Source organism: Paracoccidioides lutzii (genome assembly GCF_000150705.2).
Source record: "Paracoccidioides lutzii Pb01 unplaced genomic scaffold supercont2.25, whole genome shotgun sequence".
NCBI classification, from domain to species: Eukaryota; Fungi; Ascomycota; class Eurotiomycetes; order Onygenales; family Ajellomycetaceae; genus Paracoccidioides; species Paracoccidioides lutzii.
Window position 1 is genome coordinate 156,201 of NW_015440971.1, and position 27,865 is coordinate 184,065.

The 27,865-nt window shown below is 46.0% G+C and overlaps 9 protein-coding genes across 9 annotated transcripts; 6 read left to right on the forward strand and 3 right to left on the reverse strand.

The window, feature by feature from the left end:
• Positions 1–2,574: 2,574 nt before the first annotated feature.
• PAAG_12412 (hypothetical protein) lies at positions 2,575–2,983 on the forward strand (the record flags this gene model as incomplete). The annotated part of the gene is made up of 2 exons (XM_015847905.1): positions 2,575–2,714; positions 2,782–2,983. The coding sequence occupies 2 exons, from the start codon at positions 2,575–2,577 to the stop codon at positions 2,981–2,983; spliced, it is 342 nt and encodes a 113-aa protein (XP_015702477.1).
• Positions 2,984–4,723: 1,740 nt separating this feature from the next.
• Positions 4,724–8,799, forward strand: PAAG_12413 (hypothetical protein; the record flags this gene model as incomplete). The annotated part of the gene is made up of 6 exons (XM_015847906.1): positions 4,724–4,801; positions 4,890–4,920; positions 4,995–5,594; positions 5,668–8,055; positions 8,125–8,220; positions 8,303–8,799. The coding sequence occupies 6 exons, from the start codon at positions 4,724–4,726 to the stop codon at positions 8,797–8,799; spliced, it is 3,690 nt and encodes a 1,229-aa protein (XP_015702478.1).
• A 1,488-nt stretch (positions 8,800–10,287) lies between these two features.
• On the reverse strand, positions 10,288–11,835 carry PAAG_07741 (hypothetical protein; the record flags this gene model as incomplete). The annotated part of the gene is made up of 4 exons (XM_002790396.1): positions 10,288–10,421; positions 10,515–11,478; positions 11,554–11,660; positions 11,748–11,835. The coding sequence occupies 4 exons, from the start codon at positions 11,833–11,835 to the stop codon at positions 10,288–10,290; spliced, it is 1,293 nt and encodes a 430-aa protein (XP_002790442.1).
• A 358-nt stretch (positions 11,836–12,193) lies between these two features.
• Positions 12,194–13,452, forward strand: PAAG_07742 (hypothetical protein; the record flags this gene model as incomplete). Its single annotated transcript, XM_002790397.2, has 2 exons — positions 12,194–12,215; positions 12,404–13,452. 2 exons carry the CDS (start codon positions 12,194–12,196, stop codon positions 13,450–13,452), a joined length of 1,071 nt encoding a protein of 356 aa, XP_002790443.1.
• A 2,565-nt stretch (positions 13,453–16,017) lies between these two features.
• PAAG_07743 (hypothetical protein) lies at positions 16,018–17,168 on the forward strand (the record flags this gene model as incomplete). The annotated part of the gene is made up of 5 exons (XM_015846314.1): positions 16,018–16,214; positions 16,275–16,342; positions 16,393–16,397; positions 16,452–16,882; positions 17,006–17,168. The coding sequence occupies 5 exons, from the start codon at positions 16,018–16,020 to the stop codon at positions 17,166–17,168; spliced, it is 864 nt and encodes a 287-aa protein (XP_015700708.1).
• Positions 17,169–18,388: 1,220 nt separating this feature from the next.
• PAAG_12414 (hypothetical protein) lies at positions 18,389–19,471 on the forward strand (the record flags this gene model as incomplete). The annotated part of the gene is made up of 1 exon (XM_015847907.1): positions 18,389–19,471. The coding sequence occupies one exon, from the start codon at positions 18,389–18,391 to the stop codon at positions 19,469–19,471; it is 1,083 nt and encodes a 360-aa protein (XP_015702479.1).
• Positions 19,472–19,706: 235 nt separating this feature from the next.
• PAAG_07746 (3-ketoacyl-CoA thiolase) lies at positions 19,707–21,281 on the reverse strand (the record flags this gene model as incomplete). Its single annotated transcript, XM_002790402.2, has 4 exons — positions 19,707–20,131; positions 20,227–20,809; positions 20,950–21,130; positions 21,205–21,281. The coding sequence occupies 4 exons, from the start codon at positions 21,279–21,281 to the stop codon at positions 19,707–19,709; spliced, it is 1,266 nt and encodes a 421-aa protein (XP_002790448.1).
• Positions 21,282–21,419: 138 nt separating this feature from the next.
• On the forward strand, positions 21,420–22,806 carry PAAG_07747 (hypothetical protein; the record flags this gene model as incomplete). Its single annotated transcript, XM_015846315.1, has 4 exons — positions 21,420–21,684; positions 22,050–22,270; positions 22,332–22,421; positions 22,450–22,806. 4 exons carry the CDS (start codon positions 21,420–21,422, stop codon positions 22,804–22,806), a joined length of 933 nt encoding a protein of 310 aa, XP_015700709.1.
• A 1,567-nt stretch (positions 22,807–24,373) lies between these two features.
• PAAG_07748 (WD40 repeat protein) lies at positions 24,374–27,863 on the reverse strand (the record flags this gene model as incomplete). Its single annotated transcript, XM_015846316.1, has 5 exons — positions 24,374–24,583; positions 24,681–25,481; positions 25,537–26,493; positions 26,581–27,168; positions 27,240–27,863. The coding sequence occupies 5 exons, from the start codon at positions 27,861–27,863 to the stop codon at positions 24,374–24,376; spliced, it is 3,180 nt and encodes a 1,059-aa protein (XP_015700710.1).
• Between the last annotated feature and the right edge of the window lie 2 nt (positions 27,864–27,865).

Here is a 27,865-nt window from a genome sequence, read left to right on the forward strand (position 1 = left end):
CTACTTCAATTTACCTCGTTCTGATTTTATCAAGGGGCAATTTATGATTCAATACCCGCTGCTGTGCTTTTTTTTTTTTTTTTTTTTTTTTTTTTTTTTTTTTGGTTGTATCCCCAATAGACCTTCTGAATCATTTTGCTTCGTGCACAAGGATTTCAGTTGAAGTTATTAACATTCTGTGCAGCAGTAGAAATTGTTCACGCATATCTCTTCAATTCTCAACTCATTTGAATTATTTCCCCTAGTCTTCAAGAAATTGGCAAACGCTCAGCCTTTGTTTTTCGTTTCTCAGAATAAAATCCAGGGATCCAGGATCTATCCAACTAGCTAATCCATCCATTGCTAACCTCGATTTGGATACATTTTGAAACACGAAACGATACAAGTGCGATCTTTCCAAGATCCCACCCACTAAACAATAACGATCTCTGTCTCTCAAAAATTTCATTGGCTAGGGAATCATATATTTGAGGGGCGGAGGCTGAATGAGATCCCGATCGTGGAGGATCATCGTCTTATGCGAGTATGAAGTTGAGTATTTCAATGGATGTCGTAATTGTCAGCTAGCTTTTTTCTTTTCTTTTTTCTTTTCTTCTTTTAGTTTCTGTCGCATCTACCACACGTAGCACGGGGTAGTTATATGGGAGTATCATTTTCAGGTTTTTGAGAAGACTGCACATGAAAGAACAACCGTACTTTTTGCAAGATTGAACTTCCCGCATATTTGCTATGTATTTGATAGCGTATTCCTTATAAGTCATAGATGTCGTCGTCACTTTTGATCGTTTAAATCAAGTGACTCATTCGAAGAGTAAAAAGCGATAAGGTTAAATTCGATCAATTCCCCAATGCATGTACTGTACATACATACATGGGGTCGTGAGCTGAACGCCTAGGCGCAGGATTGAAGTGTAATTAGTTTAATCCCGAACAAAAGCAGTCCCCTTGTTCCGTCCTCTCTGCTGGTTAATCTTAGTCACCTTTTCAAAACAGCAATATAAACGAACGAGGGATTGTAGAGTTTCAACGTGAATATCAGCGGAGTTTCTGTATATAGATGCAGGCAGGGTCGAGGTAGTCATCCATTTCTCTCCAATATCGCACTCGGTACTGTTCCGCTAGCCCATCCAGCGTTCCTAATACCAAAGGCATGTTCTTTGTTAAGTGCTGTGCTGCCATATTCATGTGATGTAGACCTCAGAGGCTCAGACTGACGCCGACCAGCGGTCAAGCGGGACTCCTCATAGATAAAATATTTTTAAAACTAACTCCGTCAGAACCTGGGAAAGGAAGGAAACTGTGAGTGTTTTCTCTGGTGCGGGCGTACAGTTGAACGTTGGTTTCAAAAGAGCTGAACATGGTTTTAAAATTCGGCGGGACAGGGGTTTTATGCTGTATAATAACGTTAAACCATGACAACCCCTCATTAAAACTACACACTCTCGTTCAAATCTCATGCAAACCTTTCTCAGGTCCTTCCCCTTAACCCAACTCTCATCTAAAGCCCCTAACTAATCCTAATCCTAGTATACTAACCTAATCTTAACCTAATCTACCCCTAGACTGTGTTTACTTTAGATGGGTGATCAGTTGATCATTGTTTTATAAAAGTGGGCCCAGGCTATTAACCTCCCCCCTCTGGTCCCCATTGTTTTTAACTCTGGACCATCCGGCGCAGGTAGAGGAGGAGCCATCAGACTAGTTAAATCCGCTGTGTTATTTCAAGTGATTGACGGAATCGCTGGGGAAATTGAATGGCAACTTGAATCAGAAGATTGACTTGGAGGGGTCAGATCATCGGTGAATACCAAAATATGAAGTTAAGAGTATGCAGGAAAGCCTGTGAATGTTTCGTCATCCACATAATTATGCTGCTGAAACTTGTATCAACTTTATTAATATTGAGGGTATTTGGGCGGGGCAAAATGGTACTTCATTTACCCAATTGACGGTAATTCGATATTTATTTTTTAGTGAGGGAATTTATGGTTCTCTATGGGGTAGTTTTAAAAGAGTATGCTCACATGTTTAATGTTGTCGTCATCATACATAGTTTATGAAAGTGTACCTCTGAAGGGCAATGATAATGTATATTGTTCTCCATGCTTCCCTCCCTTGCTGGTCAAAGAACCCGCTTCTAGGACCGTTGTTTGTGCATAAACTGACATATACACAAGGGTCCATTATCACGGACATTATTGCAGATGTAGTTATATGGGCAACATTAGTGGGTGCTGAGTTGTCTGTCTCATGTGCCAAACTGGGAGGTATTTGCGAGCTGAGATTATATGGGATGATGCTTGCGGGATATAAGATGAGGAGAATATATGAACTAAGGGCCAGTCTGGGCTCTTTGTTGCATGTCTGGACGGGACAGAGAGCGATCAGTTCCTCCCGTTAGTAAACTGATCCTCGACTTTCTCCGCCAGGATGTCCGCTGGGGACCTGTAGGGGAGGGGATTTGCATCATCCTAATCTCAAAAGGAATCCCCCTGCTTTTATCCATGGCTAGGCAGTTAATGTTTCAGTGAGATAGAAAGGTGGCGGGGTCCTGGATATCCTTCCAATTCTTCGATGCCATATATTCCGTGGTTCTTGTCCCTTGAAGACGTGGTTTTTGGTTTGGTATCAACTGGTTCTTCTCAGTCCTTCTCTTCTCCTTCTCCACATGCGGTTTTTATTCCTCCTGATTGCTGGAAAGCGCGTCAAGAAGGGTAAATTTAATTAGCCGGCTTTTCTTCCACTATGGCGCAGGAGTGGCTGTTTTAACGCTGGGTCTAGCGAAATAATTTCGGTCCTTTGGAGCGGTAGCATCGTTTCACTCCGCTTTTGCGTGCGTGTCTACCAGTGTCTGGTTATCAGACTTGTTCGTGGCGTTAAGACCGAGATCCAGGACGTTTTTGAAGGGTTCACAGCAGGAGAGATAATTGTAACATGGCTTCCCCCAGGAGGCCAGATATATGTTGCTCAACAGCTTGTTTAGCCCGCTGAAACGCGGAGTGTATATTTTGTGCATGTTTGGTATAAAAAAACATAAAATTATTCCAAGAAACCATTGTCCGCAGTAGATAGTTACACCTGGAGACCAAATCGAACAACCGAACATCTAGATAGAGATGAGATGGATAATTCCACGCGCGGCTGAGGGGAGTGAACTATTATTAAAAAGAACTACCCACAGGAATAGTTAACTAGTTAAACTATTAATGTTATTTTCTGTTCGTTTGTGTGTTGGTGTGTCTTAGTGTCAGCTCTGCCCCATTAGTTAATAATATTCATTCCCTGCGTTGTCTGCCGTGCTGTCTTTTTTTCTTTTCTTCTCCATGTTTAGTCGGACGTAAACCAGCAACTTAACAAATTTTACGTACCAACCACGTCGTTTTTCTAGACGGAGTGCTCCAGGAGAAAATTAACAAAGGGAACGGACGTTGACAGACGTGCAATAGGTTCTTTTTATCATCGCCTATCCTGTTCTCTCGGAATCTGTTCCCCCTTTGCATCAGGATCGTCAATCACTCGTTGTTTGTTAGACCTGTTGGTCGAACGTCACTATAATAATTAAGCTATATAACATCATCCCTTATTACATCTCCCATTCCATTTCTCTGATTTCAATCGAGACTTAAGTCCAACTCTGCACATCCTCGTCATTCATCAGTGGGCTATTCTCCTGATTCACCAACCGAGTGCCCGCCTGGGATTTCCATCCCGTCTGCGGAGCACCTGTTAGGTACGGTCGGTACAACAACAACACGCTTCTCCAGCCATCAACGACCCGTTAATTTCTGGCGTGTTTCGCATTTCAACGTCTCTCCACCCCGCCTATTCTTTACCTCTTCTTTCCTTTGCTTTACGTGTTCCTCCTCAGCCAATGCTCCCCGAATTAACGTTGTGTGCCGGTTGCTGACCTTGTCTCATTTGTGTTAGGCGTTGCTCTGAGGTCGTCCACACAAAGCCTCGACGTTTGTCTCTGTGCCCATCCGTGGACCGGTGGACGTCTCACGCGCTCCAACCCCATCCAAGTCCGTCATATTACACGGCCAACCAAACCCGCCCTCCCTTGACTACGTTGTGTAGTGTTCTAGTATTCCTACTCCATATCTCGTCCTACTGCCTGTTTGTCCCTGACTTCCTTAGCCACATTCTCTCACCCCTCTCCCCTCTCCCCTCTCCCCTCTCCCCTCTCCCCTCTCCTCTCCCTTCTCCCCTCTCCCTTCTCCCCTCCCCTTCTCCCCTCCCCTCTCCCCTTCTCCCCTCTCCCTTCTCCCCTCTCCTCTCCCCTTCTCCCCTCTCCTCTCCCCTCCTCCCCTCTCCCTTCTCCCCTCTCCCTTCTCCCCTCCCCTCCCCCCCTCCTCCCCTCCTCCCCTCCTCCCCTCCTCCCCTCTCCCGCCCCCTCCTATCCTCCGATCCTGTCTTCTCGCGTGACCATTGGCTCTCTTCTCCAAATCGACTATTGCAACTTGATAGGAACTGGTCTCCCCACTGTATATAGAAAGGTTTGCATGAGGAGTTTTCAAGGAGAAAATATTGATCCTGGACCCCTCCGCCACCAGCAGTTATCCATTGTCGTGTCTGCATCCCGAATGGTTTCGGATCTCCGAGTTCTAGATTTACCCAGGCTAGAATACAACACCACACTATCACAAGAGTTGGGGATAATAAGCATAGAGACCAGCGGGTACTACACTACGATTGAGAGTGTCGAAGGGGAGAGAATTGAGAGATGGAGTCACCCACTGGCCAACCGGACTCTCCATTAGATCTGGATGACGTCCCATTTCCATGTCAGGGTTGCGGAGAGGTACGGTTGACCCCACCTGCAACGCAGATCATTTTTTAGTATTTTCTTTGATAAGTAGTCTCTTGGGCTAACGGAAGTATGATATAAGATACTGGAGGAAGGCAAAGCTTTCGAGCTGGGTGAGTAGGCCCTCCTTATCATCAACCAATAATTAAATATATAGTCGCAAGAAACAAAACTAATTAGTTGAAAGCCAATAAACGATGGCATATTGACTGTTTTCGATGCAACACATGCGGCACCTTTCTCGATTCAGAGGCAAACCTCCTTCTGCTTGGCGACGGCTCTCTCATTTGCAACAGTTGTACTTACAGCTGCAGTTCCTGTGGAGACAAGATCGAAGACCTAGCAATCCTCACCGGCGACCAGGCCTTTTGCGCAACCTGCTTCAAATGTCGCAACTGTAAGCGGAAGATCGAGAATCTCCGCTATGCGCGGACATCACAGGGTATCTTTTGTATGGATTGTCATGAATCACTGATGGCACGAAGGCGGAAGCGAACGGCCAGGCAGCGTCAAAAAGTCCCCAATGTCCAGCTAGACAAATCTCTCCCGTCACTCCCGACAACCATCGCTTCGAGCAATGGGTTATCAGCAACTTCGCCCAGTCCATTACCCGATCAATACCATGAACTGCCCGCTGAAGTTCCTTCTGAAATGCCCGTTGAGCTGCCAGCTGAAATGCCCATTGAACTGCCCACTGAATTGCCATCGCGTCCAAGATCCGAAGAGCGGAAAAGCTCGGGGGATGACAAAAATGTTGGGACTCCTGAATCACAGCCCGTTAACCAAGGTACATCCGCGGTCCTATCGTCCAAGTTTGCAATCTTGATCACTTCTTTTAAGACTAATCACTTGTGAAATAGATAATCTTATCCTTCCTTCCAGCACTTACAAAATGAATCGTCATTCTGCTATTTCACATAAATCTGATGTATCTGGTGGAGAAGAGTTTCTCATTCCTGTTGCATTTGATCCCGCAGCTTCTGAGACTCGCTCTCCTCAACCACCCCCATCAGAAGCTTCTCCTGTTGTGCCACGAGAGTCCTTTGGTCAGCGCATATCTGGAGACAGCTCTCGCACACAGTCTACAGACGTACATGAATGCCTCCGGGACCAGAATCACCCTGAGGCCTCTTCTGAGCAGCCAAGTCCATATCAAGACAAGCGTCCCGCAGACCCAGGCTCTCACAAATTCCAAGAGAGCACGACACCCTCAAGAGCTTCTACTCTTGTATCGCCTCCTGCTAACAATGATAATATTCGCCAACAGAATATATTGCAGAACAGTTCCGGCCATGGGGCCGATATGTCGGGCCGTGGAGATAAATTTAAGTTGCAAGACGTCCCTAAGGGAAGGAGGTCACGAGGTGGCTCTGAGAACATGTCTCGGCCTGACCTCGGTTTGACGGCTACAGTGACGTCTCCTACACATGAAGAAACCGAAGACATCGTTATAAGTCCTCCTCCTCGGGATACAGCACGGGTCACAAATCAAACGTCTCCGGCACCAGAACTCAACAATAATGCACCTTCACGCTTTTCACAGGAACCCCGAATGAAAGAAAATGGATCGGTTGAGCCTGCGAGACCGGGACTGCAATATCCGCCTAAGAGAGGCGATTCTCTCGAAGCCAAATTACATCAATCTCTCCAGAGGAAGGTGGTAGCATCTGTAGCACCTGTTAGCAAGTCTACACCACCAACATCTAGTATTACAAACGATGCTGCGCCGGCGTCCTCGAATTTTTCATCTCCCCAGGCGGACAAATCCACGGGTGCAAAGGGATTGAGGGTACAAGAGGCGTCAGTGTCAAAGCGCGTTTCCGATGCTTCAGTTTCTACTCCCTCACCTCACAAGCGTTCTGGGTCTGGCAGCGTGTCAAAACAGAAATCTGCAGACCCTCGTGGGCATCATTCTCGTAACGAATCGGTGAAGACTGTGCATTCTGATAGTCATCGTGAGCCGGATATTGGAGCTTCCCCGAGGTTGCGTTACAGTGGGGTGGGAGACTTCTCCTTGGAAGAAGATATGGCTCGAATTCTTGGCAGTGATGATAGCCAGAATCAAGAATCCTTGCTGAAGCGGATGTCGCATTCCGTCCGACATGGAAGAAGCTTAAGCGATAAATGTGCCCGACTATCGAAAGAGCAGAAATGGCCTAAGTCACCGTCAAATGGAAGCAACTTTGTGAATGACATCAGCAGTCCAAGTGGGAGTTGCCCTGAAAATCGCGATGAGCTTTCCTGGTACAAGAACGAGCTCCGAAGAGAACGGCAGAAGATTGTTGAGAAGGATCAGAAAATCTCAGCGTTGGAGGCTTCACTTAATGCCACGGCAAACATCAAACAGGTTAACACGGAACTTCGCGAAAAGCGATCCACTATGGTATTTCTTGATGCTCAGAAGGAGATTGTCCTTCGTGAGCTGGAGGTCCTTACAGAATGCATCGCTGCCGAAAAGCAGAGTGGAGCCCCTCTCGATCTAAGGAGACTAAGCAATAGCGTATTACGTGAATTTGCGGAGTCTGTACAGCGACTCAAAGATTCGTTTGCCCCTCAGATTGAGGAGTTGATCCAAAAGCGTAATGCCATCCTTGAAGAACTGACCAATCTTGGCCGCATGAAAGATAAGAGCTTTCAAGAATTTGAACAGCTATCTCTTAAGAATTCGCAACTCGCGGAGCTTAATAACCAGCTAGTTCACCAGATCCAAGGGATCTACAGGGCCAACACAACCTCTAGCAGCGGAGAAAGCAGTCGCCAGGTAACCAATGGATTGAGTATTTCCTCTCACCAAAAGGAAAAATCTGTCGCCTCACTTGAAGGTCGCGAAAACCGGGCCTCAAATGACGCTCTCACATCAACCTCTAACACTCAGTCCGAAGAGGCAGACCAAGCAACCGTTCTCCAAGGACCACAAGTTATCAGTATCCGTAAGGGCCAAGTCCGCAAATTCAATTGGAAGAAAGGTGGCCAGAATGTCGCCAAGGGCGTTACCAAGGGTATCAAGGGCGCTTTCAATTATGCAGAAGGCAAATATCAAAAGGATGGTCAGTTTGCGGAAACAGCACCGTATGGATCTGCGGCATCGCAAAATGGTGATGATAGATCTGTTCGCGGTCAACCTCAGGAGTCGACCCGTCAGGGTTTTGGATTTTTCGGAAACTCGAAGGTGAAGCCTGGGATTTGGACAGCGCAGTCGAATGAGAGTACTACCGCTCTTGTCGAAGTTACTACTAATAATAGTAATGGTGAGAACTGTTCTACAACATATCCTTTCTCATTGAAATACGAGCATGCTGACTTTGCTTTTCCGGAAGTGCTTTTTGGCACTGACCTTGAACAACGGATCGAGGTTGAGAAATGTGTTATTCCAGGTATTGTCACACGTTGTATCGAGGAAGTAGAGCTTCGAGGTAAGCGACTAATTACCTTTTCTGATTTTTATTTCTGTTCATGAAATTTATTAATGTTAACAACCGTTCTTTATTTAATTAGGTATGGATTGCGAGGGCATCTATCGCAAATCTGGTGGCAGTTCCCAAGTCCAAATGATCCGCGAAGGCTTCGAGAAGTCTTCCGATTACGACATTTCCGACCCAGACCTCGACATCCACGCTGTCACCTCGACCCTGAAACAATATTTCCGCAAACTACCCACCCCACTCATCACCTATGAAGTATATGATAAACTCCTTGACACATGGGGGGTTACCCCGGTCTCCGCCCGTGTTGACTTGATGCGTCGCAGCCTACTGAGCCTTCCGACCACTCATCGTGATGTGCTTGAATTCCTGATCTTCCATCTCCGCCGTGTCGTGGAGCGCGAGAAAGAGAATCTGATGACGAGCTTGAATGTTGCTGTGGTGTTTGCACCGACGATTTTGCGGCCCGAAAGTCTGAGTCGGGAAATGAGCGATGTGCAGAAGAAGAATGAGGCGCTGCAGTTTTTGGTTGATAATTGTCAGGATATATTTATGGGGATGGAGGAGTAATGCATCTTTCTAACTTCTTCTCTTTTGCATTCCTTCACGGTTTTGGTGTCGTTTGGTTTCATACCCCCTTTTCCATACCATTTTCGTCTTTGCGTTTGGATAAATGGCTCTTGATACTTTTTTATCTCCTTGTTTATCAATGTTACTCACCATGACCTTCTATCGCTGTACTTGCTTCGTGCCGCCCGCCAGCTCGTCCAGGCTACTTGCTTGCATTCACTTGAGGCATAGCATCTTGGATGCCAGCCCTCCACCCATTTTGATTACCCATGCTTAGAAACCCAGTTGCATTTTGCTGCATGATTGTGTATGAATTGCGTCGATCGTTTTGCTATCCCATCAATACCTCTTAAGCTTTTCTGTTTATATACTCGGTATACCCTTATCCCTGCCTTCCTCCGAATCTCCGTTTTTGCTCAATTCCAAACAAGGAAAAGGAAAAGAGATCTCCCATCTGGCTATTGTTCATTAGTTATCGACTTGTTTTTATCTTTTCTTTCTTTCTTTCTTTCTTTTTTTTTTTCCTTCTCTCTTTTCTTAGCTCATTCTATTCTGCTGGCGGATCTATAAACGCCCAACTTCATACCCTGAAAAAGCCACCGTATTTTTGTATATTTCAACTTTATACCTTTTTATCTTCTTGCCTATCCTTGTATGCTCCTTCGCACTGGTCACTTATTTTTATCTATGTTGCTGTTCGTCCCTTTTTTTTTTTTTTTTCCCCGTCTAGGTGATGGCTGATTGCATTCCTTGCATATCCCATCTTCCATCTTGAAATTCATTCCCATTCTTCTTCTCATTCGAGTTCTAGTTCCCCACTCTCATCGGCCCCCTTTAATGGCTCGTAGAAAATCCTAGAATCCTTCCTCCACGATGTGATGCAATGACCTTCCATTTAACCAAGCACTTCTTTCTGCTTGATACTTGTGCTAGTGATATATATACCCACAAAAATGATGAAGTTCCACTCAGTGCTACAGGTCTCAACATGTCTCACAGGCCATATACGCGGAATTGCGTGCGGGGCCGCGCTCGGCCTACGGCCCAACAAGGGCCCCAATTCTATGGATTATTAATCGGGTTATAGGGTTTTTAGTGTTGTAAACGTGTAAAGTTCTGATGATACTCCCAGCTAGTAATATTTGCAGTTGGAAGCATGAAGTGTTCAATTCGCTTTTTGAGTTTGTATTTCACATAAATTCTATTTTGGAATGGCGTAGATTACACTAAAATAAACTCCCAATATATATACTTATGAAAGTTGATATAAATGGTTGACAAGAACAAACACCTTATCAATTTTTCATCCTTAGTTTTCATTGAATTTGATAATAAGTTTTTCAAGTTTACAGTTGCGTGTCTCATGGAGTTTTATAGAATCTTATGCTGTCGTGATGAAAAGGTTGACAAAATGGATTAAACAACTGCGGGAAATAGACGTAAGTCAAAGCAATCGTATGTTTGCAACCCACACACTTCCTTCATTTCTTAGAGACTTTCATCTTCTAACCCTGCCGCCCGACGAACTATGCTGGGGCTATTTTCGAACTCGTCTGTGTTGTCCTCGCCGCCGCCAGCGGTGTAAAGCAGGTCAGAAACAATACGTTTAGAGGCTTCCTTGGCTGTTTTGCGTTAGTTTCTGTGCACGAGTGTAACTTTCTATGCCCGGAGACATCTGTGTGGGGTTCTGATGTACGTGTTTTCATTAAACATACCAGGAGTCTTAAGCAATCTGCTCTGTGGAATATGGAACTGTATTGTTTTAGGTGGACTGTTTCCGAAAAGGGAGGTAGCATCGTCATCATCGCCATCGTCAAGGTCATCACTATCCCAACCCCTACTAGATTTAGGTTTCGAAGCATTTTGCTTGTGTTTGGCGGGAGTAAGCACACTGATGCCTGGTTGTGGGATCCTCGAGGATTTACTTGGCCGTCGCTGACGAGGCCGAGTCTCACCACCTCCTTTGATTGGGGATGAAAAAACTTCGGAGTGAAGTTTTGGGACTTCGAATTCTGGGCTCGATATGGGGGAGGAATCCAGGTAGCCTGATCTGGGTTTTGATTTGGGAGTGGTGATGATGCGGGTTGGATTGTAGTATTGTTTGCGAGAGCTGGCCAGGGGGGTGGCTTGAATTCGGTACGTTTTATCCAAGATGCGGTGAAGGACTGGATCTGTCAGTTTGCCTGCTTTTTTGGCAGTGGACGGCACCCCACGGGTGGGGGACGGAGCTAAAACTGAGAATGTCGGTGCTTGGGAGCCATGGTGCGTCACACCATGTGTCCGCTGTGTCCTCCCCGGCGTGACTGGTTCAGCAATACGCGACCGGGAGGGCGTTTCTTGTGGTACTTTGTGGAGAGCTTCGTATGGGTTGGGGTAATTGATGGAAGAGCTCGTTATATCGTCGTCGTTGCCCCGCTCTAAGTGTACTCTTGGTCGCGGCGTACTGTGGGATGGAGTTATTGTAAGCGAAGAGAGGTCGGGAGCATCATCTCGGTGGTGATCTAGCGATCCAGACGATGTTGTGGCGTATGATTCTGTAACGTCGTCGTCTGTTGAATTGCGGGTGTTAAAGGTTGAGTCTTCGGTAAATGTGCCCTCCTGTCCGCTTTCGCTGGGATGATGTTCCTCGTAGCCCGAGAGGGAAACATTAGCACTGGATTCGAAAAATTGCTTCCAGAACTAAATTTTTATTTTCTTTCGTCAGCTACATTTAGGTGTAATTATCAATATGAACTGCGGCTTGAGAGAACCCACCTTTGACCCTTCCCAAACTTCTCGCGACTGCGCTGCATATTGTTCTACAATGGGGAGGATGCTAGTCGTGACGATCCTGTGGGCACGGCTGAAGTTATGGTCAATTTCTATAAAGCAGACATGAATCAGTTAACGATATATTGATCAGCGTTGACAAGTGAAAATGCGGGAGGGAGAAGTCTTATGCTTCGTACCTTGCAGGGTTAGGGTAATGGACTGTTCCAGTCTCTCCAGCTCCTCAGTTAAAGTAAGATTCCGCTGGACAGGATTGGGACGTGACATAGTGCCCATTCTATCTCCGTGAGATAGACTAGACGAGTAAAATTTGAAGTTGACTCCTTTTCTATAGAGAGCGTTCGATCGATGGATGTATATGCAAAGTCGGGTTGATGTTGGCATCACATGTTTTGGAGGCTTATTTAAACTCCTGATCTGCGGCTAACTTAGTTTAACTGGGACACAAGACTGATATGCTGAGATTAGGTAACTCACTTGTAAGTCAGCAAGGCGCCTGCAGCTTTAACTAATCCAATGTATCAGCAGCCTTCCTCCTTTTCCAATCCATGGATGCTGTGAGCATACTTATATCAGCTGTGTATGAATCCGTTTCTTTTGAAATAGTCCCTGAACCGGAATCAATATGCCCGCCCAGTTAGCCAAAGGTGTGTTCATCTTGGTCTCCCCCACACGCATCTGAACCCCACTAGTTATCTCACCCGGGGATGTTATTACAAGCATCAATCATTAGTTCCGTCAGTGGAAGCCAATGATTCTGCTTTTATTGGATTTTTCTTATCTTTATACGTCTCTCATTCCTGTTCTCTAACGTATTCTTATTTTATCTTACCAGGACTTGTGATTACTGTTACTATTCTTGTTGCCGCGGGAATTGCCGTCTACGAAAACCCCCACGTGAAGCTGTGGATTCAAAATTCCCGCCGGAAAATCGCAGTTGCTCTACACAATCTTGGAGATGAGATTAATCCTCGAGAACCTTCCACAGACCGCAGGTCGACGGAAGACATATCCATGACCGAAGAGCTAGGTGAGGAAGCGGAGGCAAGACGGCAGAAAGCTCGGGAGGAAATCATACGACGAGCCTCGATTTTAAAAGCGCGAAAGAATAAGTCTTCAATTTCCGTTGGTAGTTTTGATGGCCTCGTGGACAGAGATGGACGATTGAAAGAGCAATCCAAGCCGCCCTTGCCGAAGGAGGGAGAATCTCTGGCGAAAGCCACGGGCGTGGAAGTTACAAGTTCTCATGTCGTTCATCGACGCCCTGAGGACTCCCCTGATCTTTCCAGATCAATATCTGACATGTCTCCGATGATTTCCTCTGAACACCGCCAGGAAATACTTGATAATATAGATAGAGATAGACTCCGTACCTCTCTTCCGTCAGAAACATCGTCAAACCATCCTTCAGAGTCGTTGGCCGACCTGACTCCAACCTCAGAAATCCCAGGCATGGACTTTTCGTTTGCCTCACAGAGTGAGACACTGGGACAGGACCAGGGACAACGACATGAACACACATCGCAATCAAACTATTTCTCCCTTACGTCATCGCTGCATACAGAAGACGGCGAAGCGGACTTCTACTACGCACGTCCCCCGAACACTGACCTAAATACTACCGTACCAAATCTGCAACAACAGAGCCATCCTCAAAATCCGTTCGAGGACCCGCGAGAAACTGATTCTCTTCAACATGTTTCCACGGCAGTTTCAGTCGCCTCGAGTCTCAGCCATATCGAGAATGGGCCGTTTGACCCCATGTCAGATGGAACGCTGAGCGACTTAGGATCCGTCCGTGATGGCACGTATACCCCAGCCAGCTGGTCTGAAGTTGGGAGCGTGACCAGTAGCAATGACGGTCTTCATCACCATCCTTATTAGTGAAATGTGTATTATGTCAATGATTTCGTTGGAAGGATATGCCCCCTATTTTGGTCAAACCATCAAAATAGAGATGACCCAGTTCAGGGATTCGACTTCAAAGGAGCAGGGGCTACATTATTTCATTTTATATCCTGCATCTATTTTAAGACGCCATGTTTTTCTTTCCTTCTATCTTTCTTCTCTCATTTGTCCCTGCTATCTGGTTAGCGAGTTGTGATCGCGTAGATTACCTATGTCTGTTTACGTGGAATTCATAAGAACTATTTAGGGAATAGGAGAGTCGAGAGTAGGAAATTTCAAGGCGTGTCCTCATTACCTAGTTATTTGTATTTTCTACAAAGTGTGCGGGATAATGTACCAAACTTTGATCTATTATTCGTTCAGTTTGTATTCTTTCCTATTTCCCATATGGTCAGTTCATCATTGCATCATTTATAATCTGCAATACCTGCCAGGCATACATCACAGAAATATAAAAAAATCAGTTATGAAGTATGTATGCTGTAACTATTTTTGGACATTCAGTTCTTAGAGATGTGAACAAGGAGCTGGGAATCAATACCTACTCCTACTCCTCTTGAAGCTGATGCTCTGGGGCGCTTTGTGTGTCACTGACTTTCCATCAGAACAGAAAAGAAGAAAAGCAATGTCAACATCCAGCAAACTTGTTTCTGAAGATTTGACACTATGATGAAAAAAGCAAGGAATCAAGCAGAGACTTGGGGCTCCTCTGGCTGAACACGAAGGACTCCAGCATGCTGCCCAGATTTGGAGTGACCCGTTCACCGAGTTTGGCGTGGAGTCAAAAATTGGAAGCATGTAACTAAACACACACAGTGGCTGATAAAAAGTTTCGACTCTCCAAGGCCACTACAACGAGCCACATTGGTTATTCGTTTAATTAATTCTTAGGCTTCGACCCGCTATTGATAGTTAAACAGCTTAGTTAAAGACTTAAGACGCCTTTACCTAAAGTTTCAGTTATATATTGGCGCAAGATTCCCTACACTCAAGCCTATGGTGCCAGGCATACTCTAGCTCTTCTCTTCAATTCTACTTTTGATTTAGTGTACTGTAGCGTGAGTCAAAACTTTTTAGCGACCGCTATCTAGTGTTTCAATCGCCGTAAACTATATAGTGGTGAGGAATGCAAGACGGAGAGGAGTGTTCAAGATGTTAAAAACTACGCAAAAAATTTGGAGACCGTTTAGTTTATTTAGCAAGCATTAACCCTGTTTTCTCCTTTGCCTTCACCGTTTCCTTTTCTCCTTGCTTAGGAATCCTGGGGGTCTCAAACGTGGAAGTTTATACGTACACCGATTGACATGGCTGGGAAGCATCCATGCATGCTGTAGGACGAGACACAATCAAGGTTGGTGGAAAGTTATTATTGACGGATTTTGCAATCTTACTCCATATAAAGTGCTAAATAAGGTGAACAAATATCCCATAGATCTCTCCTGTAGACTTTCTCTCTCAAAGTTTTACGCATATTGACTTTTTGTGACTGCGTGAAGTGTAGGAGAGTTATGCCAGGCCTCCGCGTTATTGTATCAGTTCAGCCTATTGGTACGATGAATACGTATCAATATCACTACATACCTCGTACCTCCCGTAATTTTAGCCAAAAGCGGTAAGGTGGCATGCGACAGACGACTTATCAAACAAACGTCCCATATCCATCATATCCATCCTGATAGTAACTCGTCTCCACTCCATTTCTAGATAACTTCTCCTACAGAGTACCATTTTAAATCAGAATGCTTGCGTGGTCTCATACCAAAAATGATGTCAAAAACGACCAGCAATATCCTTGGGAGCTGCCCGGACGACTCCATTTAAGGTGCTGACTGGATCTGTGCTCTAGCTCAAGCTTCCGTTGACCAACCACGGTTTGTGTCGCTGGTTTATGAGATATGAGATCATAATATCTTATTTCTTTGCTGTTGGAAAACCTACCGCTAACAATAATGGCGTTGAACTCCAAAACAGATTATTATTTTAGTTTCTTGATGACTTACCTCTCGCGCTACGTCCTAGCAGTGGATACAGAAGGATTTACAATGTCACAAACACTCCAGAGGACCACAGCTTTTGCCGCTCCTCTAGCCTCTGCGAACCACTCTTCTCTCCCTAGTCCTTGGCGGCACCCCATGGCTGAAGACTCGTTCTTGGAACTTTGTTTCTTCTCTCCTTTCTCTGTTCCACTGGTTCTGTGCTTCTGAGCTCCTCCTCCATCCTCCATCCTCTTTTCTCTTCGTCTCTTTATTCTTCTCGTGATACGACTCCGGCTCATACTCTATATCTCTTATCTCCTTATCCTACTTAAAACTACCTCTTAATATATCATCATCCGCTCTTACATGCTCGCCCCCTATTCAACTTTTTCAACCTCTCAAACATCCCCCCCAAGCACACTCCGAATAATAACCTCTACCCCGATGCAGAAATTTTTATATATAACTTGATGTGAATCCAATTGGCCTCTAACACCAGGTCCTAATAACTAATGATTCTGCGGAAAGCACGCCCAACGGTACGAAAACGAACAAAAACGAAAACATGAAACTTTACTGGCCATACCTTCTCGTAGCCACGTCGTTATTCGCACATTCAGTCATTGCTCTCCCACACCTATATTCCAAAAACCCTCATCAGGAGGAGGTCGTGGAGCCGCCAGAGGAAAAATACTTCCAAGAACCTGGCGGTGATGATATTCTAGGCCACTATGATACGAGATTTTTCAAAGGTGTGGTCACGTATGACAACCGAATTGATACCCTGTTGCATATGTCTCGGGCGTATTTGAATTTTTTCAGAGAGAATGGACTGGAGACGTGGATTGCGCATGGGACATTGTTGGGTTGGTGGTGGAATGGGAAGGCTGGTTAACCCATTTTTGCTTCTACCTCATGGCATTTCTTTAAAGGGACAAAGTCATTGTAAAAATGAAGAAAATATATCTAAACTGTCTACTCCTTTGTTGCTTGATGCAGATACTCCCCTGGGACTGGGATATCGACACCCAAGTCAACACTAGTACCCTCCGCCGCATGGCCGACCATTTCAACCACACCATCTGCCACTATAAACCTGACGCCAACCAGCCCAACCGCGACTACCTACTAGATGTCAACCCGTACTCCCGACAACGGGAACGCGGTCAGGGCCAAAATATCATCGACGCCCGCTGGATCGACACGCGCAATGGGCTCTACATCGACATCACAGGCATTAGTGAGATTAACCCAGAAACAGAGCCGGGAATCCTCCAGTGCAAAAACTTCCACAAGTATAAGATATCGGATATATATCCCATGCGAGATAGCATGTATGAAGGCGTCCCCGCTAGGATTCCGTATAAGTATTATGAAATTTTGGTTAAGGAGTACGGGCCTAGTGCGTTGGTCATTAAGGATCATGAGGAGTGAGCAGGACCTTTTGAAATTTCCCTTATTTTTTATTATTTATTTATTTTATTTTATTTATTTATTTATTTTTTTTTTTTGGTGGCTCGCCCCGAAGCTGACCCTGTTTTCCATTTTTACAGCCACTACTGGGACCCAACTCTCGAATTATGGATACCAGACGAGAAACGAATAGCCGCAACAGCGAAGTTGACTCCCGAAGAGAGAAAAATGAAACAAGACGACGACAAAAGGATACGCGAAGATGAGATCAGACAGCTTTCTAAACAAATGGGTCTTATATGATCTTCGTATTGCATCGCAATCCTTCTCTGGCCGGAATCCGAATCCCATTCAGCCCTAGAGAGCTGTGGCTTCGTTAAGCGGCTTTGTAAGGGTGAATATGCGCAAATTATAGGGCCACACATAAGAACGAGGATGAAGAGGAGAGAAGGCGAAACTAGAACTAAAACCGAAAACGCCTTTCCAACTCTCTTCCCCTGCGATTCAAATTGTGATGTTGTCTAGCATTCTTCCAGTTCGATTCAACCCTCGTTCCCTTGCGAACGATACTTTCTCTGGGGATTCAATTCAATACAACGCATACCGGTCGACCCCTATAGTTCTTTGGATTTGTGAATACTTCATATATATATATATATATATATATCTAATTGGTATCTTTTGGTATATGATTGCATGTCGGGTTGGATGAGCGTTGGATCGAACACGTACCCACCATATTTTTGGGGAGGGGTTTGTATAGTGCCATTGCGTTTTGCATATTTTTTCCTTTTATTCACTTCTACCTTCTTGGGAATTTATTCCTCTCATTCGATCTGCATGGGTTATTTCTCGGTTTTTCCTTATTTATCATTTACCTTCTTCTTTCTCTGGGAGCAATTGAGTGCTAGATAATGCATATTCTTGGGTGCATTTCTGGACTTCAATCTTTTTAATATATATTTTACATGCCTCTCCAAAGCAAAGGCCTGGAGGATTTTGAACATATCTCACGGACGTCCGAATTAGTCGCCATTGTGCCGCTTTTTGTTGATTTGGTTTTGATATTCTATTTCTCAATTCTGTTTGTTCCGTGCTACATATTCTTACCTACTACTAATGAGGTTGGATTTGGGTAGAAACCATCACATATTTATTAATTTTGAAGTTCAACAAATAAGCTGAGCATGACTTGGAAACTTTGTCCAAAACCAAGGAACTTCAAGAGCACCAGTTGGAAAGGAAGTCACGTGCTATCCAACAGCTTGATTAACTAATAACTAACTAATTGCTGGTATTAGTCAGTTTGCGGCGGAACATTCTCCACCCTTCTCCGCCTCTACAACGATACAACAACACGGCGGAGGCGGAGGCCGTGGCAGTGAGAAATTCTCCTATTGAAAGGGCATCCTTTTCTTCTGGTAAATATCCCCTCATCTTCTTCCAACAGATAGAACTAATACACAGAAGTTTTATGTGTATCGTCACTCTGACTCGTATTGCCGATCATATCCATTCCAGTGATGGCAGATAGCCAACCAGGAGACAACACCCCAGCAGTGCCCGTAGGCAATCCGGAAGATGTCCATGATAACCAAATAACCCTAGAAGTCAATCATCGTGGAAAAGATCACATATTCAATCTATCCTCTACCTCCACACTCCAAGACCTCTCTGCTGCCATATCAGACCGTCTTTCCATCCCACCCGCAAATCAAAAGCTCCTCATATCCCCCAAACCTGGAATGCAAAAGCACCCATTCCAACCAATCTCACTCACCACCCTCCCGTTTTCCCATCCTCGCTTCAAAATTACGCTCTTTGGCAGCACGGCCGCCGAAGTAAACTTCATTAACGGGGCCTCCTCCCTTAAATCCCCTTCCAACATCCCTCGCATAAAACCCATAAAACCCACCCGGCGCAGTACCCGTCCCACCACCTCCCAGTACACTTTCCACACCCTCCTTCCTCTAGCCCACCTCCCCAACCCTTCACGTTCCCTATCCTACCTAACCCGTCTCCGCGACGACCCCGGCATCCGCTCCGCCATGAACAAGCACCGATTCTCCGTCTCACTCCTAACCGAGATGGACCCAGCTGAACACACAACCGTCTCTTCGCGCACACTAGGCTTAAACAGGAACAAAGGCGAAGTCATCGAACTGCGCTTGCGCACCGATGCCTACGATGGCTACCGCGACTACCGCACCATTCGCAAGACGCTGTGCCACGAACTGGCCCATTGTGTGTATAGCGATCATGATCGGGACTTTTGGGACTTGACGACACAGGTTGAGAAGGAGGTGGAACGGGGGGATTATTGGGGAACGGGTAGGGGTGGTGGGAAGAGGTTGACGGGTGAGGAGTTTTATAATCCAAGTGATTGGGAAGAAATGGCGAGTGGGCGTGGGGAGGTGGTGGATCATGGTGGGTGGACAGGGGGCGAGTATTTGTTAGGGGGCAGGGAAAGGGATTTGGGTGGGTTGAGTCGCAGGGAGATTCTGGCGGAGGCGGCAGAAAAGAGGGCTGCGATGGCGAAGAGGGAGAGGGAGGAAGAGGGGAGGAAGAACGTGAGTGATGTGGAAGATGCTAATGCGGGTAGTTAAAGGGTACGTGCTATTTAGGATTCACTTTCACGGAGATTTTGCATGTGTGGTGCAGTTAGGCCCGGTGATTCATTTTCTTTTATACAGGATAGCCACCTTGAATTTATTAGCGGAAGAATACGTATAGCCAGCCCATAGGTCTTACGTTTCACCCTTCGATCCATGACCTCCTTTTCTACAAAGTTCAAGTATGTTTACCGCCTATCAATAAATATATCTAAACCAACCCTTTTCCTTATTGTTCATTAACAAACAACCCCGCCATTCCCTGGCCAGTTCCAACACACATGCTCGTCACAAGTACCTTCTTCTTCGTCCTCCGTGCCTCACTCAAAATCGTACACACCTGTCTCGTCCCTGTGCACCCCAATGGATGTCCCAGCGCAATCGCACCTCCACGAGGGTTCACCTTCTCATGATCCAATCCCAACTTATCAATGCAGTAAACTGCCATGGATGCAAATGCCTCGTTGATCTCGAAAATGTCAATGTCCTCCTTTCGAAGGTTGTACATCGAGAGCAGCTTAGGGATGGCCATGGCAGGGCCAATGCCCATGATGCGAGGGGGAACACCGGCAACGGTGGCGCCGACGAATTTGGCGAGGACGGGTTGGCCGAGTTCGATGGCCTTGGAGCGCTTCATGAGGATTACGGCAGCGGCTGATGTGTGGGAATGTAGCCGTCAGTGATTTGCATAAACAAATGCCAGTGCTGGGGGAACTCGGGGAGGGCAGGATAAAACATATATAACCAACCTCCATCTGTAATCTGACTGGCATTCCCACCCGTCGTCTTATTGCCAAACTGCGGAAACGCAGGCCGAACTTTACTCAACGATTCAATCGTCGTCCCATATCTGGGTCCCTCATCCTTGGTGACAACAATCTCCGTCTCGGGCCCCTTCCCATCTTTCCCACCCTTCACCGTCGTCCGAATCGGCACAATCTCATCCTCAAACCAGCCAGCCTTCTGCGCCACCTCTGCCCTCCGGAATGACTCCACAGCATATTTATCCTGCATCTCGCGGGTAATGCCAAAATCATCTCCGACATTCTCGCTCGTCTGGCCCATGGGCTGCATGCATTCTGCGGCATCTGAATGCTTCATGATTTCCGGATGGAAAGGCTGGGGGGTCCGATCGGGCCCTTTGGTCATGGACTCGGCGCCCAAGGCGATACCAACTTCAATGGCGCCCTGTGCGATCTCGTAGGCGACGCTTTGGATCGACATGAGGCCCGATGAGCAGAAGCGACTGATGGCGGCAGCGCCAGAGGTGTAGGGGATGCCCACGGCGAGGGCGGCGGTGCGGCAGATTGTGGAGGCTTTGGCGTTGTTGGCCTGTCGTTGTTGGTTAGTTGTTTAAAGGCCTCCGTTTGGGGTATATGCGACTGGCTTGTATGATATTCTCAATCTGGCCCTTTATGTGGCCCAGCCTTGTTTCATGCATTTTCCTTTATGTGAGGACTTGTTTAACATACATTCCCCAAGACGACATCGTCAATCAAATTGGGATCCAGCTTCGATTGTGCCATGACTTCTTTAAGCAGCTGGCATACTAGATAGTCGAGATCTGTGTCCTTGAAGCCACCCTTGAATCCTTTGGCCATAGGCGTCCGTAGGGCCAAGGTAATGACAATATCATCCGGGTTCTTTTGAGTTCTGCCAGGTTGTTCGCAATTAGATCACTGATACAGCAGCTTTATATGGGAAACGTGAGCAACGAAAACACTCACATCTTGTCAATAGCGGTCTGCCCGCCAGTAGCAGGCTTCAGCTGCGAAAGCACAGCCTGGAGTCTTTCGTTGGCCATTTATATTTGTCTTGTCTTTTCGCCCGCCGGCTTGTATCACTTTCACCCTTCTCTTCCTTTATGCAGTGAATGTAAGTAGGTAGGTAGGTATAATACAGCACGTAATTAATTCGTCAAAATATGTGCTCAACAGCACGAATGTCCAAGGTGCCCCCGCCTCCATTCCTTTATATACCGTCCGTCTTGGGGTTACTCTCTTCTTACCTAGGCAGTGAACCGGACAATATCCGTCGTCCGCAAAAGGCAGAACAACGGCTCGGCTCCAAGACAGACCTCGGCATTGTCCGATTCAGCTTCAGCCAAAGGAGTGGGGAAGCTGAATTGGGCGTATCATTTGCTCACAACAGAATCGCTACAGTCCGGATGAATCAATTCAAAAACAAAATATCGATCAATGCCCGTGGTAGGCGGTGGTTTATCTCCCTTTCTCTCTAATCTCGAGCTATGGCGTTCTTTACCCGCGGTTCCCTTTACTTAGTTACAGATGGCAAAGGCCAGGGTGGTGCATTTCCCTGTCTCCAGCGTAAAACAGGGTTCATGATGATTTGTTGTTTTTATCAATGTGGGCGGAATCAACCAGTCACGGGCAGCCGGGGGTGTTGAAGCGCCGCATATATTGGGTTTCCCATCGTACACTTCTTGATGACGAAACGGGGATTAGTTAGTTACTGTGATCCCTAAGCAGTTAACTATTCGAGGCTCCCTCCCTTGTCGTCGTGCCGTATTTCTTTGACCTAGAAAAAGATGTCACTGGAAACCTCTCCTAAGAGTTTACCCCATGCACACGGGTCGCCGCCCTCCTTGTTGGACTTGATGATGTACCAGGAGAAATGCAATTGCCGATGGCTCCGTTATTTCAGTCGGTACAGGTGAACTGTTTTTACAGCGTGGTTTTCCGCTCTGTTCGTGTTCTTCGGACGCCAACGACGGAGTTGGGCGTCAGTCGTGCGTTTGATACGGGCGATATTCAGGTGGAGGGGGAGATCTTGGTGCTTGCTCGACGCTTGAGAGAAGCTACAGGAGAAAGTGCCTCTTCGGCAGAAGATGCAGCTTATCTGGGATTACATTCGGACAGCAACTGCTCTCAACTCCAACGCTGTCGTCGAGCACTATTACCGCGGTGGTGATTTTATATCTCAGGTTTGTCGACAAGCGTTTCAGGATCTAGTCACAGGGATTGTTCAAGCAACCAGACGAATCCATCGAAAAGGCTTCGGAACATAAGTTAGAAACCATGTTCTCAAGCCTGGAGCTCAAATCTGGGACGAGATTGCTTGAGTTTGACGGCGAATGGGGCGGCGTGACGCAGTTCTGTGGTGCTCGAGGCGTGCATGTCATAACGCTCAACCCTCTCCGCAGGGTTCAGCTCGCTATATCCAGCATCTCATTGACGACAATGATCTGCCCGGTGAGGTTTTGCTACAAGATTTTCTCGACCACCGTCCTAAAGAACCATATGACCCTGCGCATGTACGGCGTAGTAGAGCACCTCCCCGACTACCGCAGGGTAGCACGCATTGTTTAGGATGTACTGAAGCTGGGTGGCCAGCTCTATCTTGACGGCTCTGCGGCCATACAAATGTTTGCTGTGAGCTCTCTCACCCCGGGATTACATTTTGGTTGCCGCACACATGCCTTCATGACTCTTCAAGACGTCATTGCGGAGTCGTTACACCGCGGCTTTGAGATGTTGAATGTTGCCAAAGAAAACTCACAACTACGAGCTTACAATGCTAGAATGGGCTAAGCGTCTGTATTTCAGCTAGGGATGATGGGAAGAGGAATCCTGCCGGGTGTTCCGCCTATTCCTGAGGGGGTGGCAACTATGCGTTTAGGACCAATGCATTACAAGCGCACCACTTGGTTGCTGAATGGACGCTATCACCCGGGACCGTGTCCATCCATTTCTTTTTTTTTTTTTTTGTCGCATTATTCATTTACTAGGAATCTCCGCTAATCTGACTCGATACGAGCTATGCATCAGTTCCGCTCTCATTTTTCGGGTTCATTAAATTAATCTGTATCCGCTCTTCAACTCCAGAAATTTGATAATCTGACTTCAACGGTTTTCCATTCCTAGTCTGTGGAGACATGTTCTGAAAAATCTAGATTCCTATTGAACTAAGAAAGAGAGCATTTTAATAATTTAATTCTTCTCGGAGAGGCTTATACGGACTGTTAAATGTGCTAAATAGTTATTGTTTTGAATTGAAGAATGAAAAAATATTGAAAGGGTAATACGACTAATCCCACCCCTTTATGGGGTGCGGAGTGGCAGATGGTAAACTTAGGAGAAGGGAGAAAATAAAGGAAGAGCACACATAATAATGTAACAGGCAATGTCTCTGAGTAAAACTGTTCCTTCCTTTATAGAAATATCATGGACTAGAATGGCGTTGTAACTAGGAAAAAGAGCCCGTCCATATCGCGCCAAACAAATAAAAGTTCAATGCATAGGCCGGGGTATATAAAGAAATTATAAAGTCATGGGTCTCAGTAAGTTCGTTAGAGACTGGTTCGTTTTCTGGGGGTGTTAAAGAGGTTGACCAGATCATATATGTAAAACGATAAAAACGAAAAGGGCTAGGAATGCCGTCGGATCAAGAGATAGAGCAGCATGCTCAACCGGATGATCGTAAGATGATAATCCAATATATACAATCTCTCGTTAGAGACTGGTTCGTTTTCTGGGGGTGTTAAAGAGGTTGACCAGATCATATATGTAAAACGATAAAAACGAAAAGGGCTAGGAATGCCGTCGGATCAAGAGATAGAGCAGCATGCTCAACCGGATGATCGTAAGATGATAATCCAATATATACAATCTCCACAGCTCTACTCTGGACTCAAAAATGGCATGGAACTGCCGGGTTTTTAAGTTCACGTCGGACGGGGGCGATCGGGGGTTCGCTAGTTGGTTGAACATCGTCTCCCTCGTGGTGCATTCAAAGTCGCTAGAGTCACAGCTACCCTATTGTAATTTTGCCCATGCATTGGAATCTCTGATTGACCCCGTCCTATCAGACAAGGTATTTAGAGGCTGATAGCGCGCACTTAAATGTAGAAAAGCTATACCCACGATCTCGTAGCTCTTATCTAGTCATTCCCCGAAACCGACTTAAAAACCTAGGGGGGTCTGCGGGTAGTTCGACTGCTGGCTTTACGCTTCTCTTTGGTAGTAGTGAAGACGCCTGTCGCGGCAGCTCCTGCATCTGTGGAGGATCCCTACCACTTTCCGCTAACTCATACTTAGGTGATGGTGGTTTCTGTGGCATAGCAGCCATTGAGGTTTCGATATCTCCCTAGTTATATTATCCAGTTAGCAAACATTGTTCGAAAAGCCATTAAAGTCGGGAAGAGGACAGGAGGTAGAAGTGGAGACTGAAAAACTCTACGTACTTGGGCTGTCACTGGTACCCTTTTGACATACGCTACTCCTTTTGATGAGTCAATCCAAGCCATGATAATGGCATCTTCATCAGTCATGGTCATATACGACATGGCAAATGAGTCAGATTTCGTCGTGAGTTCTCTGGATGTGGCCAATCTCTTGATATCAATAGGACTCGAGTCTAGATTGGTAATCTGATACAGATAACCCTGGTCGTTTACCATGGCGAGCTCAGAACCAGATGGAGAGAAGGAAGCACATTGTATCCTGTTACCAAGTTTCCCATGGCGGCCGGTACTATCCTTGACTTGAGTTTTATTCCCCTCTTGAGGGTGGGTTAGAATAGGCACCCCTGACTGTGTCCACGTCGAGATGCACACTAGGTCATCTCCTCGACGCGAAGATCGGAACACTGCGGCTGATATTCCATTATCTTCGGATTCGTGTAACGGTACATAGTACCTGCAAGCAGGTAGTTCGTGAAATACCACGAAGGGAAACTTCCATTGGAATATTTGGATGACGCCTTTAGTATTTCGGGTACTGGCAAGAAGCACAAGCCCATCTCTGGAAAATGAAAGAGTGTCTAATGTACAGGCTGTACAATTTCTATGGAAAAGGCCATGGAGCCGGTCTTCTCGCGGGGCTTCCGAGTCTGTTGTCTTAAAGAACCGAACAATAGAATTTTCAAATCCGATCACGACGTAGTTCTCCATTGGGCAAACTGTTATGCACTTGCACCATAATGTTGAAGACATACGGTACTCAACAACAGGTGCTGATGCATCAGTAAGGTTGATTATCCGGAGCTAGCATCAAGTTAGTCAAAAAACTGCGATAACCGTTTTGAATGCGGGAAGTTACCGTAAGTTTATTATCGCGGGTGCCAATCACGTATGCCAGGTACATTTTGGTAACTGCTGCAAGAAGGCACGTACTGTCGGTTGAAAATGCGCGTTTCATGGTAGGCGGAGATGTTCCAACATCCCACAAATGTATCGTGGTTTGAGTCCAGAAGAGGGCAAGTGTTGAATTTTGAGAAAGATAAACGTTGATATTTTTGGCGAATCTTCCTTTCACGCTCTTCATCGCGTTGGCTAGGCTTTTCAGAGGGATTTCGTCTAGCTTTTGTGACTCCAAAAGCGATGATGAAAGAGAGCTTGTATCTCCAGAAGCTGCAATGGATTCCTTTCTAGTACCAAGTTTTCTCCAACCACTTTTCCCTCTATCGGACACTCCAGGGGGCTGTAATGTTCGCGAACGCAAAAATGGGACGGATTCAAATGTTGTTGTGGAGATATTTTTCTCAAGCTTGGGTAGATTCGTTCCCTGGCTAGAGAATTCGGGAGAACCGAGTGACACTTGTGAATCCGCCGCGTTGGCTTGGCCCAGAGGAGTGTCTCCTATTTCATTGATAGCTGTCAAACTGTCCATAGGCGAAAATTCGTTTCGAGGAGCATCAAATCTGTGACGGATCCCAGAAGTAAAGGGGGATGAAGGTGTGAGAATGGCTGTGGTGGGGCGCTCAAATCGAGCTGAATCGGGCGAATTTATATCCTGTGATCTCGGGCTCCCTGGGTTGGTCAAATTATTATATGACGGGAAAGGACTACTACTTTCAGTCTTGGGAGGTAGTAGTTGGAATTGGGTTGGCAAGTGTCTCTCAACACTGATTGTATCAGCATTGGATTCAATGTGGGAGAGAAGATCCCAGGTACGAAGGGCAAGTTGTATCTCACGAGCCATTGTCACAACGTCTCCGCAGTGTCTACAATTTGTCCCTTGAGGCAGAGAAATTTCTGAGGTTTCTCCCAAATTAAGCTGTGATAGAAAGAAGAGTTAGCATATGTGGCAATAGAAATGTTACTAAAAGGAAAAGAAAAGGATTTCGCCAAGCCTACAACGTACTGGAAGATTAATATTTTCCAAATATCTTAGCTGGGAATATCCTGCGAAGTGGCACTTTCGACAATTTAAAACAAACAGTCTGGGGCGGGTTGCTCTGAATTGTCCGCTGGGATCATCAAATAGAGCAATGTTCCGAGTGATTTCCATTATGCTATGAACTACTTCCCTATCACTCACACGGCAAATCAATCGGCGAGCACTAAGCTTTTGACAGAGAGCATCTAGAGCGTCAACCGTGCTCTCATCATCATCAGGCTCAGAAGAGTCCTGTGTTGTAACGTTGGGGGTATTTGGAAGCACAATTCGAAAACTGTTGATGAACGCTCCAATTAAATCTGCTTTAGAAAAATGATGCGGCAACTTGATATTGTCGAGAGATGTCAAGACTGCATTTCGAGTTTCGGAAGATACCGCCTGCAGTTGAGTATTTCGTGTCCTTGTATTGACTGCATATTGAACGTTTGCCCCTACAACAAAGTGAGTGACATCCCGTAGAGCCATGAACTGACTTAACCAATCGTCAGATGATCCATCTTTTGGAACGATTGTAGAGACCGACTCTGATAACAAGCAGGGGGCAAGAGGGTACTAGAGATGAGCAGAAAGCGTTAGTCCAAAGAATGATATAAGGAGACCGTTACCATTTGGATGTTGCTTACCAATTCTATTCCTAGATTTGGTAGTTCATATCTATATATTGAGGGAAGCGCTAGCGAATCAGGGTCGTTGCGTAAAGAGCATGTTACTTCTTTGCAAAGCTGCAAAAGAAATGACTTCGGGCCTGAGTAGCTATCATAAACACGCTCCAGGGATCTATGTATGCGAGAGAATCGTTCTCGGCGATCTTTTGCCCGTTGGCCTGCTGGCGCTTTCGGATGAAGTGACAGGAATCGTAGACACAGCAAAAGGAATTCGGCGAGGTGATGGTCCCGTAACCGTCGAACTTCCCACAAACTCTCACGGCCCTCTTCAATAATTTGTACAACAAATTCCACACATCGCAAGGTTGTTTCCCAACTCGCCAGAAAACCAAGATATGGCCCTGCATTTATGTTTTCTGCTGGTAGTGACAGACGCTGGATGTAGAAAATGGCATTCAACTGCGAAAGCAACGTTGTCGTTAGGGTCTGATATGATTCCTTATCACCTTCTGCATATATTTTCTCCAACGAGAAATGGCCTAACAATTCCTTGATGATATCTTCCACATCGCTTCGAAGTGCAAGGGCATGCCAGACATCCCCCCAGCGCATAGATAACGACGATGTGCCTGTTGTCGCCATGG